General features: G+C 31.1%; 2 protein-coding genes across 3 annotated transcripts; both read left to right on the top strand.

The window, feature by feature from the left end:
- Positions 1-322: 322 nt before the first annotated feature.
- On the top strand, positions 323-5,907 carry LOC114380254 (serine carboxypeptidase-like 35). The gene is made up of 8 exons (XM_028339260.1): positions 323-587; positions 2,351-2,455; positions 2,568-2,756; positions 3,060-3,148; positions 3,517-3,798; positions 4,290-4,426; positions 5,075-5,167; positions 5,582-5,907. The coding sequence occupies exons 1-8, from the start codon at positions 323-325 to the stop codon at positions 5,838-5,840; spliced, it is 1,419 nt and encodes a 472-aa protein (XP_028195061.1). The 3' UTR covers positions 5,841-5,907.
- A 3,737-nt stretch (positions 5,908-9,644) lies between these two features.
- On the top strand, positions 9,645-16,144 carry LOC114378431 (WD repeat-containing protein 55-like). Of its 2 annotated transcripts, XM_028337021.1 has the most exons (16): positions 9,645-9,752; positions 9,840-9,942; positions 10,050-10,082; positions 10,232-10,296; positions 10,393-10,480; positions 10,590-10,662; positions 11,243-11,349; positions 13,287-13,329; positions 13,430-13,486; positions 13,871-13,947; positions 14,104-14,152; positions 14,248-14,294; positions 14,406-14,479; positions 14,734-14,789; positions 15,507-15,603; positions 15,707-16,144. In XM_028337021.1, exons 2-16 carry the CDS (start codon positions 9,848-9,850, stop codon positions 15,766-15,768), a joined length of 1,023 nt encoding a protein of 340 aa, XP_028192822.1. In that variant the 5' UTR covers positions 9,645-9,752; positions 9,840-9,847; the 3' UTR covers positions 15,769-16,144. The 2 variants fall into 2 exon arrangements, with proteins under 2 accessions (XP_028192822.1, XP_028192823.1); XM_028337022.1 differs by lacking the exon at positions 9,645-9,752 and having other exon boundaries at positions 9,793-9,942.
- The last annotated feature ends 1,777 nt before the right edge of the window (positions 16,145-17,921 follow it).

Genomic DNA, 17,921 nt, shown 5'->3' with positions numbered 1-17,921 from the left:
CTCGACTTAGAGACTATTTCCTTTGAATACAAACATTCATAATCGCTACCAATTTAAAAAATTATTCCATTGGTAACTTTCAAATGGCAAGTTAGTTTTTCATTCAAATGACTTTATTAACCATTCATTACATTCGACTGTTTTTTCAAAGGATTAAAATCAATCCTTTAATTTTTGTCAACGGACCTATAATGCAACACACTATATAAGGAGTGAGGTAGAGTCTTGGGGAAGAAGAGAGTTCTTCTCTATCTCTAGCTTTTCTTTCCTCTACGTTTTCATTATTTACCATTTAACAAGTCTCCGTTTCCTGAGTAATACAATGCTGCTCACTTTCTGGACCCTGCTTTTTTCCTTCCTCCTAACCACTGCCTCCGCCGCTGCCGGAAGGGAATATTCCGGCGAAGAGGCGCCACAGCAGGAGGCTGACAGAGTGAAGAACTTGCCAGGACAACCGCCGGTGAAATTCAGACACTACGCTGGTTATGTCAAGCTAAGGCCAAATGAAGAGAAGGCATTGTTCTACTGGTTCTTCGAAGCTCAAGAAGATCCCTCACAAAAGCCTCTTGTACTTTGGCTTAACGGAGGTATGCAATGCAGTACCATATATACATTTTTTTAATTAATTAGTTTTCAAATTACAAATTTTCCTTATCCTTTCAAAATCTTTGAGCGAATGAATTGTCAAGACTTAAAGACTTAAGAGTACTTGAAATTTTAGTATAATATTTATGTATCCATGCAACTATATATAGCTACTATGCAAGGTTTTAAATATTGGTCATGGTTGCGTTATGGTTTGTCGCATTTGTTGATATTGACAAATCGCGGATTAATATGACCGATTCAGTCCCAATTGCATGCACAAACAGTTAAGTACGTTTGTTGTTCAGAGTAACGGAGTCGGAGACAGTCTTATACCTTAATTTGAAGTTGAACTGAGAGATTTTAATAATTCTTTGGAGAGAAAGAGAATATTCCTAGCTGCTATATTTAACTTAATTTAACTGGAGAGGAGAATGTTACTCCAAACAATGGAGTAGAAACGCACATCGAAAAATAAAAAATACTATCAAGTTAAACCATGGTAGACAAATTTTCTTGTTAAGTTTAAATTTATGTAACCAATTCACGACAGGAACATTTTAGGGTGTGTTGGCAAAACCACTGAAAAAAAAAGAAGCTATATTCACATTGCTTTAGTTTTTATGCTTTATAATACGTATTTTTTTTTAAAGTATTTGGCATTAAAAAAAATTACCTTCACATTGCTTTAGCTTTTGTGTCCTAGAACACGTGCTTTTTCGTTGAACATGAATTTAAATACTTAATCAGACGCACAATTAATATATAGGAAACATTTTCCTTATACTATATCACAGGTTAACAGTGGGGCTTTTGCTTGGTCGTCTGGAACGTGACATGTACTTCCAATAATAAATGCAACAAGGTCATAGGACCCTTCATACGTCTAATACATGTTAGATGTAAGTTTGTAACCTATGAGATGAGGATTATTTCTTTTTATATATTCTATCTTAACTTTAATTTTATTTTTAATTGATGTGAAATTTAGTTTTTTCACATACATATATCCTTATAGCCTTTTCTTCCTCTTCAGTTCACGAGCCTCTCAACCTTTTATTTTGAAAGAAACGAAAGTAAAACAAATAAATATTTACTTTCTTTTCTATTTCTTCTCATCTCTTTTTTTTTTCCCATTACATAATTTATTATACCAATTATTTCTCCCGCTTTCTATATCTCTTCTTTTTTCATCGATCACAGTACTCCTCATTATTATGTTTATATTCTCCCATGCAACTAAAATAATTTTTTAATTGATCAGTGCGGCGTTGCAATTTTTCATCTTTGGAAAGCTAGTGATAGCTAAGTAGAATTTCTTTTTGTCTTCGAGTTGGAATAATGGAAAAACCACCTTTCTTTTGCATTACTTGTTTTCCCTTTTTATTTTTTATGACAAATAAAAAGAGCTGGAAAATCTATTTCCCTTTTCTTTCTTTCTTTTTGTAACTAAAAAGTATGCGTAAAAAAAAGCAAATTCAAGTAAATGAATATTATTATTGACTTAAATTACATCATCAGTATAACGTTTCGCTCTTCAATTCTCAGTCTATTGATAACAAAATATAGAAGAGTTTTATAAGTTGAGAAATATTCAAATTATAAGGGAATAAAATATAATTTACTCTTATTATTATTTGTGGATACACTGAAAAAAATTATCATTTAATTAAATATATATAGATCGTGCCAAATTCAAATTAAAGTATAAGAAGATTACAAAGTAGTTGGTAATGTGTGATAGATTAATTTGTTGGAACTGTAGGACCTGGTTGCTCGTCCATTGCCTTTGGAGCAGCACGAGAGATTGGTCCATTTCTTGTCCAAGACAAAGAACGCGTCAAACTTAACAAATTCTCTTGGAACAGAGGTAAACTAATTTTATAATTTGATTAACCATCTCATTATAGTTAATTCATTTTAAAGTATTTAATTAGTACGTTGGATACATATATAATTTGGGTTATATATTGCTTCCCCAGTTGCAAACATCATATTCTTGGAGGCACCGATTGGTGTCGGGTTTTCTTACACTAACAATTCCAAAGATTTACATGAACTTGGGGATCGAGTTTCTGCCATTGATAACTATGCCTTCTTGATTGGTTGGTTCAAAAGGTTCCCTAACTTCAGATCCCACGACTTTTATATTACAGGAGAGAGCTATGCAGGTACCCTTAATTTTGATCTCTAAAATTAATGAAGAATTTCCATATTTGATTCAGATAATTAATGCGTTTTTGTAACTATAAACGATATTTGACTTATTTAACATTAAGTTACTAGTTAGTCAATTATAATTTTTTTTAAGAGTTTAATGATTATGTATTGATTTTTTTTTTGTTAAGCATGTTATCTCAATTATACCATTTATATTGTGGTATACTTTGCTTTTTCTTTTTAATCATTTATTTGTCAGGTATATATTAGCATCCCGTATTCTAATGAACATTTTTGTATGTTTGGAATTGTAGGGCATTATGTTCCACAGCTCGCCGACCTTATCTATGAAGGAAACAAAGATACCAAAAAAGGCTCTTACATAAATATCAAGGGATTCATGGTAACTATAATTACAATATTTTTTTTACACCTCATTTTTCTCACTTTACACCTTTTCATATTCGTTTCTTCTTTTTTTGTCACACTACTTTTCTTTTTTTAGAGCGATAAAAAATATTACTCCATTCATTCCAAATTGACTAATATTTTAGCATAAAAAAATTATAATAATTAATATTTTCAATTTCCAATAAGATATATTTTAATAAATATCTTATTTATTATTGTTCTTAATACGTATGAAAAATATTAAACATCAAGTCATTTTGAAATGGAGAGAGTAATATCTTAACCTTTAGAAAATGGTATGCTATTTGCATTAACTTTCACAAACATAAGACAAATGAACCTGCTGTGACCGAAATTCAGGTGGGAAATGCTGTGATTAATGATATTACAGATATAGTGGGTTTGGTTGATTATGCTTGGAGCCACGCCATCATCTCAAACCAAGTATTTGCTGGGTTAACGAGAGATTGTAATTTTAGTATAGAGAACCAAACAAGGAGTTGCGATTTGCAAATTGCTAAGTTACTGGGAGCTTACAGCGATATTGACATATACAGCATTTACTCGCCCATTTGCCTCTATGACTACCAAAGACCACTTTCAGCCAAACTTGTCGTTGCTCCCCATCTTCTTACACGTCATGTAAGTATTTGTTTACTTAATTATCAATTCCAATCAATGAAATAGACATTGCTATTAAAATGAATAATAAGAAATTGATAAAAATGATTTTTTTTCTAATAAAAATTTATATAATAAACCGACATGTAAAAAAGAGCAGGTTAATTAGCATCCCCACCATACACGCATGACAGAGCGGATGTGAGACATACTATACAGTATTAATTTTACTGTATTTACAGAAGGTTGGTGGGAGAAATTAATAAGAAAAAAGATGGAATAAAGTTATTATGAAAAATCCCTAAATATATAAAGGATCTGTTGATAGTCTCATATGACTATAAGTCATGAATAAATAGCTTAAAGACTTATATTAACTAAAAATAATTTTGAAATAGATCATATAAGTAGAGATTAATTTTTATCTTATAAATTAATTTTTTTTGATAATTTTATATTATTTCACACTACGAATGCAATACTGTAAATATTTGTCTTTTTTTACATTTTAGGACCTGTGGCGTACACTACCATCAGGATACGATCCCTGTGCAGAAGATCTTGTAGGCAAATATTTCAATAATAAGGATGTTCAGAAGGCCCTCCATGCAAACATCACCAACTTGTCGTACCCCTATAGCCTTTGCAGGTAGGTTTTCTCATGCACATTTCATTTCACTGCTCATCATTAGTAAGCAAATTTAACTAGTTCAGTAATAATACAGTAATTGCATTTTTTTACTAATATATAAGAATACTTCGAAGTTGAGTAAACAAAATTGACCTTTCTGATCCAAAGTGATATACGTATCTTTCTTTCATGATATTTTGATCAATTCCATGTAATAAATAACGAAGATTGACTATATATGGGGCCAGCCACGACTCAATCGGAACTTGATGTGGGTCTCTTATCCATCAGTTTTAATTATACATTATGAAACGTCTTTAACGTACTGTGATAAGAGACGACACTATAGTGTGGGAATATGTGTATCTCAATTATAAGATGAAAGAAGTTTAATCATATATATGAGCAAAGGTTGAAAATTTGTGTGTGTTCTAATTTGTATTTAACTGTCAATTTTTTATAAAATAAAATTGCTAATACAATATATTATTATTATTGTTGCAATAGAACTTTGTCATCAATAGGAAATCAAGGATTGAGATTGTAAAATTAGTGTGGAAATGTGGGTAATCTAATTTTTCTCATGCATTAGAAACTTTGTCATTCTGTTAAACGATAAGAAATTTGTGCTATGACAAGTTATTTTTGTGTTATATCATGATGAAGTTCGGTAATTGAGAAATGGAATGACTCGCCAAAGACAATTCTGCCAGTTATTCAGAAGCTCCTACGTGCCGGTTTACGCATTTGGATATACAGGTACGTACTCCGAACTATTATTTAGCTCTGATAATAATGCGTAGTATTTGAACATTATTCCAGGTTTATGCCATTGTATTTAAGTTTGTGGAGAGTTTCTTTTCTATATGTACGATTTTTTTGTTGTTAATTGAAATTTATGTGTACCCTTTTAATTAAAAAATGAGATCCACTAGAGAATGGATTCATATATTATGTATATATAGAAAAAAATTAAAGGTTTTGTTGGGCATATATAATAATTTTATATCGTGATTCAATCATAAAATATTATTTATATAAAATAAGATTTTTTTAATAATTAATCATGTTAAAAATCACATCAATAATTAAATAATAGTATATAATGTTTGTATTTGTGCATGACTATATATATATATAAAAGGGGATGAGTTTTGACATGCATGTATGCAGTGGGGATGCGGATGGTCGAGTTCCAGTGACATCAACAAGATACAGCATAGAGAAGATGAGACTGAAAGTAAAGAAAGAGTGGAGAGCTTGGTTTGTGAAGAGTCAAGTGGCAGGGTGGACGGAGGAGTACGAGGGTGGCCTCACCTTTGCTACCATTAGAGGTGCTGGCCACCAGGTTCCTGTCTTTGCACCAGAGCAAGCTCTTTCTCTTTTCACACATTTCCTCTCTTCTCAAACCCTCCCATCTTCTCGCTTCTAGAAAATAAAAATTGGTCCAAACTATGGACAAGTGATGATGATCTTCTAGGACCATCTTATAATCTCTTGCTCGATCTTTTGCCTTGGATCAAAATTTGCCTTGAATAAAAAGAACAAATGAATCCATTAGTTATATTTAGTTTGGCCGTTGTGCTTTTATCCCTTAGTAACCCAATAATCTGCTTCTATATATAGGTGATATGACATGTTCGAACTTCAAATCGCACATTTTTTACATCATTCATAAGTTAGATTATTTAATTTGTTCCCTGAATTATTTGAAAAAAATTTAAGTAAGTTTCTTAATTATGTAATTCACTATTCATGGTAAGCTTATTAATTTTTAAAATAATTATATTAAAATAATTTAAATTATCATTAAACTCTTAACTGAATCTCTGAACTAAAAAAAGTAAGTCTTGATTAGTTTACGACAATTTAAAACCATAAGAAAATAATAATTTAAGATGATTTTCCGTTCCCATGGTGAGTTGTCTCTGTTCTTCACGACGAAATTGTGAATACGTAAACTCTATTCTCAATAGTGCATGTCCTGAATTTGTCAATATCATTTGGACATTCCATAGCAATTGGCCTACGGTAATCAAGTTCCAAAAATAAGGAATTCAACTCATTGTAATATAATATTCTGAAATCGGGCGACCTCCTTGACTTGATTGGAATGATTTCTTGATAAGATCATAAACTGGAGTAGAACCAGAGACATCAAGATAAATCCTCTTGACAGCATTCCAAACTTCTTTAGCCATTCCATATTGCACGAAATGAGCTATCAGTTTAGTGGTCATAGAGTTGATGAGTCAAGACTTTACCAGTGCATCTTCAGCCCCCCATTCATCATAGTTTGGATCGGTCTCAATGCGCACAACCTTTTGTCTTGCAATGTACATCTCCAAAAGTTGAGACCAAACACCATAGTTAGTCCCATCCAACTTGACAGAAATTGTTGGAAAGGAAGTCTCATGAATAGTCATCGTGGATGACGTCTTGCTATTAGTCCCCTCTGTTTTCTTAGACATGACATTGAAATTGAGATAATATAAAAAATAAGAGTAAAACGACTATGGTTTGGCCATAGCAAGATAACATGAGAAGAATATTTTTTTTTCAAAACTCGAATACCAAATTGAAAAGTAGCTTAATTGTGTATATTTCATATATCTCAAAGGGTATTTATACAAAGTACACATGCTTATTCTAAGAAAGTCAAATATACAGTCAATCAAACAATTAATATTTTTTATTCTAATACATTAATTCCTACACTATCTGGAAACATAAATAAACTAATGAAAGAAAAATATTAACATAGACGTTTACGTTTTTCCTTCAATGATACTGGCCTACTCCTATACCAAAACTTTTCTCTTGTAGCATTACCCTATACCTGTAGAAGTCAAAGAACCAATGTTTTTCTTTGACTTTTGTCTTTTAGCTTTTCTTTGACTTTCTCTTATAGTATTTTTTATATATTTCAAAAAGTTAATATTTCTAATTAATTAATTTAGAAAATATTTTTGAAATAAATTTAATTTTATTAAAAAAATAGATAATTTACCATGACCCGATGCCTTAGACTTTGATCTATATTTTTACTTATCTCAAACAGTTTTTGGATCTTCTATTTTTAACTATAAATATCTAGCAATACTTCAAAAGTTGTGTGTGTAATTATCTCCCACAACATCTCTCTTCCTCCATTTTTCTTCTCTGTTTTCTTGGGTTCACATGAAAAGAAATGTTGTTAGTTCGATTGTCTCGATCATTGCTGGGAGAAACTTGTTATATCTTGGAGACTTGTGTCTCATGTGAATAAGTTATCGAGGACGGTGTGAAACTTCTCAGACTAATTAATTTGCGTGTAAATACTTCAGTTCGTGAGTATGCCCAACAACACCAACCATTGTTACCTACGTTGCAGTCATGCAGGAATGAAGCACATGAATTTAGAGTTTTTAAACACACGAAAGTGATAATATTTATGTTATATACAATCATCCCAAAATATTTATGTTATATACTTTAGATATAAATATATACACACAAGGATTATGGTAGCAACTAGGGCTCTTCAAGATGAAGAACTCCTCCCTGAGCAACTCTAAGCAGTGGCCAGAATATATGGTATGGTCGCCCCAGTGGATGAAGAGGATACGACAGGAAAAGATGAAAGTAGCCAAAATGGCAACAGTTTTCTGTACAAAACATCTTCTCAGGGTGTCATTTGTTTCCTTTCCCTGTTTTAATATGCATGGAAGTTGTGCTGCTTGTAACTTGTCTCGTCATTATTTCGATATTAATTAATCTCTAAACAGTCAGAATGAGGTCTTTTATTATTTTATGTGAATCATACGGAAATTAGAGGGAACCATAGGTATGAAACTGACCCCTTAAAAGAATTAATTAATATTATTCATATTAATAAAAATGTATCTATTTTTTAGTAATTTATCATTTAAGGATTTCATACTTAAGTGCGCTTCACTTAGAATAATTTTGAAATGATTGATATTTTAAAAGTTTTTCAGAAAGTCTGAATAAAGATAAAACACATTGAAAAGTCTCGTATTCTGACCGATGGAAACAACCAAAATAGATTTTTGAGATCTCAGCCAGAACTACTTAAAGATTGTTAAAATCTTTAAAAAGATTACCTATAAAGAATTATGATTGGTAGAGGATTTTGAGCAACAAATAAGTTGAATGAAATATTATTATGTGAAGTGTCATAGTGTGTAAAATATCGAGAAATTGACTAATAATTAAGGATGTTACATTTACACCATTTAATAATATTTTATTGCCTAATTTTATTTTAAAATTTATGATTTGATTAAAAAAATTGTTATATAAAATATTATATCTACAAAATTTTAGTTTAATACTAAATTATTTGATATCTCTATAATTTTACTATTTTAGGATAGGAAGTGCGAGTTGTATAGAAGACTCTTACATCCTTATTCTCAAACCATTGCGGGAATTTGATATCAAGTGTGTCAATTCATTGCAATTGGGACTACAAGACTACAACTTAAATAAATGTTCTAATTTTCTAATATATATATATATATATATATATATATATATATATATATATATATATATTATCAAAGTCTAAATTATGAGTTAGGGCTCAATTATTTATCACGAGACATGATATGTGTTTTGAGAATTGATTTGATTATTTTTGTGAGGCTATAATATGTTTTTAGTTATTAAAAATATTACTATTTCTGGTTTTAGTCCTTATTAAAATTTTATTCACTTTAAATTCTTAAAATTCACAAAAATATGTTTTTTTTAGTCCCTAAAAAGAAACACTATATTTAAAACACTAGATCAGCACCCCATGTTTCATGCTTTGTATGAAAAAGAAAAAAGACAGTGGAAGGGGCGGGGCGTGAAAAAAAAAGTTGGAGGATATAATAGAAAAATTCTTCGTCGAAATATTTTTTTTCCTTATAATATAACATTTTTTTTATGTTTTGGTTCTTTCATAATTATTTTTTAAAATAGTCCTTATAAAAGTTTTTTGGAATTGTCCTTATAAAATTTAGTTTTTTTGTCCTTATTAATTTGTTTTAACCTTTTAATATATTTATTTATTTTTGTTTTAGTCCTATAATATTTTGTTTATTTTGAATTTGAAAAAAAAATTATAGGATTAAAAAATATTCAAATACAAAACAAAATAAAATGAATGCATTAATGAAAGTAAAACAAAATAACAAGAATTAAAATAAAAAGAGAAATTTTACGATGATTATTTTATACGACATAAAATAAAGAAAAAAAATATGTATTACTACAACCAAAAATATATTTAAACAATTAAGCAAAAGAATCTTCAATGAACAGTGAACAGAACAGAGTTACACACTTTTTTAAGGTATGCTTCTGCAACTCTATTCTTGCTTTTCATTGTTCATCTGAATATATATAATATAATCCTAATCTACTTTGCATTGCTAAACAGGTGGAAGAATGGAGATAAGTTTGGGGAAACTTGCATTTGACATTGATTTTCATCCCTCAGATAATCTTGTTGCCGCCGGTCTAATTACCGGCCACCTTCACCTGTATGTTGCTTTCGATTAGAGCTGCACCTTCCATACCTAACTAACCCATAGTTTATTTATACCTTCTTGCATTTATGGTAATGATTATATTGAATTGCTTACTGCAGATACCGTTATAGCCCTCATACTGTCCCTGTGAGGTGTAAATTCTGAACCCTTTTTTTATTTGTGTAGTTGTTGGATACGTTAAACCCAGATGATTATTGAGTTTATTTTGTTTGCTGAGTGGTGTGGTTTGTTGTTATATGCTGCTAATTTGTAATCCTGTGTTGCAATTTTATTATTTCAGGCTGTTGGAAGTTCATGCTCACACTGAGTCTTGCAGGGCTGCTCGATTCATCAACGGTGGACGTGGTAATGCACTTGATTATTATTATTTATTTATTTTTGTTGAAGATTTCTTGTGGAGAGTTTGACTTTAAAATGCTTTTTGTTATGTTTTTGTTTTAGCACTCTTAACGGGTTCTCCGGATTGCTCAATACTGGCTATAGATGTGGAAACTGGTTCTACAATTGCCCGGGTTGATAATGCTCACGAGTGAGTTTATCTGCTGCAATTACACATTTGTTGTGATTTGGGTTACAGAAGAATCACAAGTATCCTCATTTGCTTTTTGGACTTGTATGGGGTTTTTGTTGTGATGCAGATCTGCGGTCAATAGATTGATAAACCTGACTGAGTCAACTGTTGCCTCAGGAGATGATGATGGTTGTATAAAGGTAACCTTTTGTTCTTGTTTCAAATTCTTAGTATTCGTATCTGTTCTGAATTCCAGATTATTTTGTGGTCTGCATTGATAATATTTTACGTAGTTATTCAGTCATCTTTACAATAGTGGATTGTAACAATAGATTGCTCTCATGTTTTAAAATTTCACAATGTTTGCCCAGCTTATAAATGAATAAAGCTTAATTAGTCTCTCTTGACTAATTTGAATACTGGGTCAATGGTCACTCCTCATTGTCATTTAAATATCTGGACCACAACAGTCCCAAACGTAATAGTTATTGCATTCCGTTCATCTATAGTCCCTTTCTTTCTGAGCCCCACCCCCAAGTTCTGTTTTTTTTTATTGCAGTGAGTGAATGGCATCACTCCTTATTTGAATATTGTATCATTTATTCTTTTCTATTATGCATATATATGTTTTACTTTTATGTTATTTTTAGTCACTATTCTGCTTAAAGCCACCCATTACTGTTCTTAAGATAGGTTGTAATATTGATCTTTTAGAGTTGTGGGGAGGTCAGATGATCAGTGTTTTCTCAATTCTTTTCATTTAGCTCTTCTTTATTGTAGGTATGGGATACCAGAGAACGCTCTTGTTGCAATTCTTTTAATGTCCATGAAGATTACATTTCAGACATTACTTTTGCATCTGATGCAATGAAACTGTTGGCAACAAGGTAGCAAATTCATGTACTTCACCTGCCCCAAAATACCAATGGATAGAAAAGAAATTACTCTAGTTTTCTCTATGTAGTGATTATATAGATCTTTTTCTAAACTTTCTTGTGGAGAGGGATGCCATATCAATTTATAATTATAAAAAACTTGATGTGTGTGTTATCTTACAAATTCATAGTTGCATTTAATTAAGAAACCATAAGTGCTGGATAATCATATAGTTTAGATTCGAAATTCTTATAGTAATTTTCCCCCTCAAGTTATTTTTGTATTTAATCATGTTTACTAATAGTAACTTGTTGTGAATAGCTTGTTGTGGCTTAACTGCTGTAGTCTGTAGAAATAAGATTATGTTTTCTAATTATGGTGGTTGTCTATTGACTAGTTGCTCTAGCGCAGATTTTATTAACAAAGTTAGGTACATTCCGTAACAAATGCTGGTTGGGTTTATGGATATGTTTATATCTTATTTGAACTATTCTGTAGTTGGTATTAGCATCTCCATTGGTTGGGCTCAATCATTTTGTGCTGAGCAATCACTGAACTAAGCATAACCTAACCATGCTTTAATTTTTTACCTTAATTTTTCCGCTTATATCCTGTTGTAATCACCTAGGGGCTGACATGTGACAGTTACTTAATACTGTTTTCACATTTTAACAGTGCTGTTTTTCCTTGTTTATGAAAAATAAATTTCTGGAGAGCAAAGAGGGACACTTTATGCAGATTATTAAGCTGATTTCCCACTATTGAGGGATCATGCAATTTGCAATGATGTTATCTACTGCTTTTTTTTGTTGATGTTTTAATTTTGAACTCCCCTGGGAGATTATGGCTTTTGCTCAAGTACAAGTATGACAAAGTATATGGAATGTATGTTTAGCTAGAGGTACAATGATGATAACCTTGGGAGAACCACATCACAAAAGCTAGCCATTTTAGCTGGAAAGCTCAAGGACCTTATAAACCCCACACCAAAACCCCATACTTCCAATGTGGAACTAAAGTCCCATACCTTGCTTTGGATCCTAACATGCAAGAACCCTAGTGTAGAGCTAAAATTTGAAGAACATACCTTCCCACAAGTCACATAGTTTAAGTGTCTATGGTCCATTATATAGTACTTTGGAGAAAGAGGGAGATGTAAACCGTAGGATTCAAGCAGAATGAACGATTTGGAAGAATGACTAGGCATATTTGTGATAAAAAAAGGTACCACTCAAGCATAAGGGAAAATTTTATCCCATAACAATAAGACTTGCTATGCAGTGTGGTATTGAATGCTAGGCAGTAAAAAGCCAAGAGAACAAACTCAGTGTAGAGGAGATGATAATGTTGTGTTGAATAAGTGGACATACTAGACATGATGGGATTAGAAATGAATGCGGTAAAGAAAAAGTTGGGGTAACACCTATTGTAGAAAATATTTTATTCCCACTTGTATTTTCCTTTGAATTCTTTTCCTGATTGTGAATCCTATCAGAATTTAAGGTGTTAGATTGTTATTCCCTGTGTTTTGAAGGAGGAAACTCCTTGTTAAGGGGAAACCCTATTTTTGTACTTGAATTTGGCCTAAAAATCATTAATTTCATATTCATGATTCAGTGTGTTCATTTCTTGAGTCTTAACAGGAGACCAAGAAAAACTATAAGTGAAATAGTAAAGAAGAATTTGGAGGTCAATGATTTGTCTATAGATATGATTCACTGTAGAACATTGTGGGGTCATTTGATCCATGTAGCCAACCCACCTGCTGGATAGAAGGCTTAGCTTTTGTTTTATTTTAAACTTATGCAGTATGTGCATCCTGTTAATAAATGAAACCATTGCAATATGCTTTATGAATATTATAACAATTTGTATTTTACATTCTACTTTCTCGATCTTGTGATATAGTCTAATTTTTTTTCCCCATAAATTCCCTTTTGTTGTTAAGTGGAGATGGGACTCTGTCTGTTTGCAATCTTCGAAGAAATACAGTAAGTTGTATATCTGTGTTTTCTGGTTCCTTTTAAAACATAAATGCTCTTTATCTATCACATTTGAATTTTAACCCACCCTTTCATGATTATTTGAAAGGTGCAAGCTCGATCAGAATTTTCGGAAGATGAGTTGCTGTCTGTTGTTTTAATGAAGGTATCAAAGTCTACGCACATGACTTTTCAGTGAATTTTTTTTAAAATGTTTCTATGAAAAAAGTTCTATTAAAAAAAGTATTTTAATGAATATGTTTTATGCTTTTATTCTTGCTTCCTAGGAGAAGAACTAATTTTATCTTGCTTTTAACAGTATTTTTTATTTTATTTTGTTGTCACTTAAAGTACTTTATTGTTTGGCTAAATACCTCAAAAAATTAAATTGTTTTTTTAATTAAAATGCATCTTTTTATGATTTTACAATATACCCAACAGGCTCTTAGTCAATGTCTTTCTTTGTACTGAAAGGTATCTTGTGTTTGACACTCATATCCTCTAAAATGATCACATGACTGATGTTTACAATTTTTGGCTGGGTGACCAGAATGGTAGGAAAGTTGTATGCGGATCACAAACTGGAATCATTCTATTGTATGCATGGGGATGCTTCAAGGATTGTAGGTATATGATGTGGACCATGTCAGAATTACATGATAGAAATATTTTTTGTTTATGGAGGAGAGGCGGCTAAGAGACATTGATTTGATGTTATCCTTGGCTTGCATTTCTTATTATGCGTCTTCAACTGATGTTCTAACTAATTGGTTTCAATTCCAGTGATCGATTTACTGATCTTTCTTCGAACTCTATTGATGCAATGTTGAAGGTAAATCAACATCACATGATTATTTCAGCTTCAGTAGGATTTTTTTTACCATCCTTAGGTCTTGTAATAAACTTTTTCATTAATGTTATTCTTAGCTTGATGAAGATAGGATTATTACTGGATCAGAGAATGGGATTATCAAGTGAGTCTTTTGCTGTTTGAGATCATTGTACCTCTTGTTTGAATTGTACTTCAATCTTTTATTTCTTGTGCTCTCTGTTTCATTTATATTAATGTTCTTTTTTATGTTCAGCCTGGTTGGGATATTACCTAACAGAGTCATCCAGCCAATAGCAGAACACTCAGAGTATCCTGTTGAGTGTCTTGGTAACATACAGTCTCTTTCGCTTAGCATTTAATGTGACTGGTTCAGTCTGCATGTGGACTCTATTATTTTAAGCCTCAATTCCTTCTGTAGTTTTCCTGTCCTTAGCATTAATTCCTTCTGTAGTTCTCCCCCTCCTCCCCTGTTTTCAGCCTCATTATTGTGTGCTTGAGCTCTAGCATGCAATTTCATATGTTTTCATGTCCTTTTCATATTCCTGGCTTCTAGTTAACTTATGGTTTCTTTGGTCCTGTAGCATTTTCTCATGATAGGAAGTTCCTTGGAAGCATTGCTCATGATCAAATGTTGAAGGTACTTCTCTTTCCTAATTCTCTAAAATTCACTGGAATTGGTTCCTCTGCTTTTTGGAACATTTATACTAGGCACTCCTTATCATGTTTGTAACTGTAAACCCCTATCTGGTCATAACTTTGTTCTCAAGTTCAAGAACAATTGCCTTAAATATAAAGAAGATTCTTTAAGTGTGTTCAGAATTTTGACTAAAATAAAATAATTTCCTACAGAGGGCTTATATCGAATGGTAGATTTAGCAATATTAATTGATGTGTCCAGTGTGGCTTAATTTGGATGGACATTTACAACTGGAAAGGGGACAAATGATGGTATGCAATGAAGTACGAGAGTTAGCCTAGTTTTAAGGCTCTGAATAATGTGCTTATAATGATGGTTATATTATTTGTATTAGTATGATGGAATTGCGCAAGTAATAGTTTATGGTATGTAAATATAGAAAGTTAAATCAATTAATTCATCATATGGTCCATAGAACTTAAAAAAAGAATAACTTCTATTTTAAAATGAGTTTAATGGTTATGCAACGGTTTGGCTTCAAATTTGGCCTGTCAATCTGAGGCCTTTATTAATTAATAATGGAAGGTGGATCACTGTTAAAAATGTGAATCATTGGTTTTATGTGTGTCTGTCTAAACAAGCATGTGTCTATATTTTCTGTTCAGATTATACTAACAAACTAGCTGTCTGAACATCCAAGATTTTCCTGTTGTGCAGCTATGGGACTTGGATAATATACTGCCAGGTTCAAGAAACACACAAACAAATGAAAGTGGAGTGATTGATAGTGACGATGATGAGATGGATGTTGATGGTAAGAGATGATTTGCTATAGATTGCCCATGAGTAAAAACATGGTATGGTTATTGGAAGTCTATGTATATGTTGTGCTTCAATTTGTGTGGACAACTTTGCAGGGAACAAGAGAAAGAATGGGCATGCTGTAGGTGGTTCGAACAACTTCTTTGCAGATTTATAGGATTGTTCACAAGTGTGATGACCCTATTAGTACATTTGCGTGATTTCCTTCCTAATCAATATATTCAGACAGACGCTGGAGCCACATGATGAACTACCTGAAGTCTCGTTAAAGCAGGAGATGATGGACTTGGGCCAATGATGCAACAAAATACAGCTTGTGTTTTTTAAGAAATTTAAATGAAAATTATCAAGTTCAGGTCAAATATATGCTTGATATTCAATTTTGTTGTTACCCTTTCGAAAAAGTAATTTACTATAACAATTCTTGATCTTGATCTCAAATTGATACCTTGGTGCGGCATTACAAAGGCAAGTCTTCACCGCCTTTTTCTTTTCACACTAGAAATGGAACAGTTGACTGCTGTTGCCGGGTCCTTGTAAGTTGCAACCACGGTTTCCTAATTTCTAGGGCCTATATTTTCAATAGATAAATAACTTGACTAACACACACAAAATATATTATATAATTATTATTAAAAAACATAAGAAATTCTGGATAATTTTTCTTACGACAATAGTCAATTTTGTTTCTTAATGTGTAATTAGTTAACAAATGTGTTCTTGAAAGATGGAAATATAAAATTTAGTTTCAAAAAGTGTAAAAAGTGCAACAAATATATCCAATGCGATAAAAAGTGCGACAAATTTAGTTTTGGAATGTGTTCATCATAGTTAATAAAATAGTCTACGTGATACGGAGGGAAAGATTTGTCACTTAAATGATGGTCAACATGGTCATTTCTAATTGTCAACATAGGAGCATATTTATCATATAATATTTTTTGACTTTTCATTTTTTCACTCTATTGACAAATGTGCCCTTAAAAGATGAAAATACAAAATTTAGTCCCCAAAAGTGTGGAAAATACACCCGGACGTTAACTTTTGTCTTTTATTATTAATAAAATACTTTATTATTAATAAAATAGTCTAGATTCGAAGAAGTGGAATGTGATATATTTATCTTTTATTTATAGTAAGTTGTGACAAATTATTATAATTTGAAAAAAATTGTAATTATTGATACACTGTTATAATGTTTATCTTGGATAATTTTTATTGTGACAAACAAATTATTGTTGATAATCTATATTATTGTTATTATTATGTTTGTTTTAAATTATGTTTGCCAATATACTTTTTTAAGTGATTATTGTAATGTTATATTTGTAACAATAAAAAATGACGAAAATTTACCTTAAAATTATATTTTATCCTTAAATAAAACAAAATTTTAGGTCTTACAAATTAGTCCAATAGAAATATACTGATATTTAAGTCCAATAAAAAATTATTGACATTTTCGTCCAATAATGATAACTTATTGATATTTTGGTCTAATGGAATGTATTGACATTTAGGTCTAAAATAAAGTACGAACATTTTTCTCCAATAAAAAATATTGATATTTTTGTCCAACAAAAAATTACTGACAATCATTTCAGTGATAAATTTATCTCCCTGTGTCACTAGGTTATTTTATTTTATTAACGTTGATGGACGGAAGTTAAGAGCCGGATATATTTGTCACATTTTTACACTTTCGAAGACTAAATTTTATATTTTCATCTTTTAGAAATATATTTGTTAACAAATTATATATTCAAGGATAAAAATGATTATTTATCTTCTTTGATAAGTATCTCAAAATGGAAGGCAAGGGGGAAGGTTGTGACTGAATCTCAAAAATGGACCGTGGCTTCTCTCACAGGGAGCTAAATCTCGCTTAGACAACAAAAAGCCTTCTAAATTGAATTCCATGACAGAATTATCTAATAATTGGTGTCATAATCAATTGTCATTTCTCTATTTTAATACAATAAAAAAAATATAATAATTCAGAACATTAGAGAAACGTATTCAAAAATGAATATTGCAATTAAGTTCTTATGTTAATTTTCAATTCTAATGAGAAATTGAAAATTAGTATTCGGCTTTTGAGTTAATAGCCAATTTTAGAGAACTAAATTAAAAGTTGACCCTTTTTTTTCAATTTTTTTTAGACATTTTTTAATAAACTGTTTGAGGAATGTATTAAAACTAGGTGCTCAAAATGTGCTTCAATCTTTATGTAAACATCCTTGTAATATCTTATAACGACTTTTAAAATTTAGCTGCTTTATCATGGCTTATTTAAATTATTATCTACTT

The sequence above is a fragment of the Glycine soja genome, chromosome 12, assembly GCF_004193775.1.
Source record: "Glycine soja cultivar W05 chromosome 12, ASM419377v2, whole genome shotgun sequence".
NCBI classification, from domain to species: Eukaryota; Viridiplantae; Streptophyta; class Magnoliopsida; order Fabales; family Fabaceae; genus Glycine; species Glycine soja.
This window is presented reverse-complemented; position numbering and strand designations above follow the sequence as displayed.

Bases quoted from the DNA above. Each gene is read 5' to 3' on its own strand.
- LOC114380254 (XM_028339260.1), top strand. From the start codon at position 323: ATGCTGCTCACTTTCTGGACCCTGCTTTTTTCCTTCCTCCTAACCACT. The intron at 588-2,350 runs GTATGCAATGCA...TTGGAACTGTAG, and splicing joins TGTACTTTGGCTTAACGGAG to GACCTGGTTGCTCGTCCATT. The intron at 4,427-5,074 runs GTAGGTTTTCTC...ATCATGATGAAG, and splicing joins TACCCCTATAGCCTTTGCAG to TTCGGTAATTGAGAAATGGA.
- LOC114378431 (XM_028337021.1), top strand. From the start codon at position 9,848: ATGGAGATAAGTTTGGGGAAACTTGCATTTGACATTGATTTTCATCCC. The intron at 9,943-10,049 runs GTATGTTGCTTT...TGCTTACTGCAG, and splicing joins ATTACCGGCCACCTTCACCT to ATACCGTTATAGCCCTCATA. The intron at 15,604-15,706 runs GTAAGAGATGAT...ACAACTTTGCAG, and splicing joins TGATGAGATGGATGTTGATG to GGAACAAGAGAAAGAATGGG.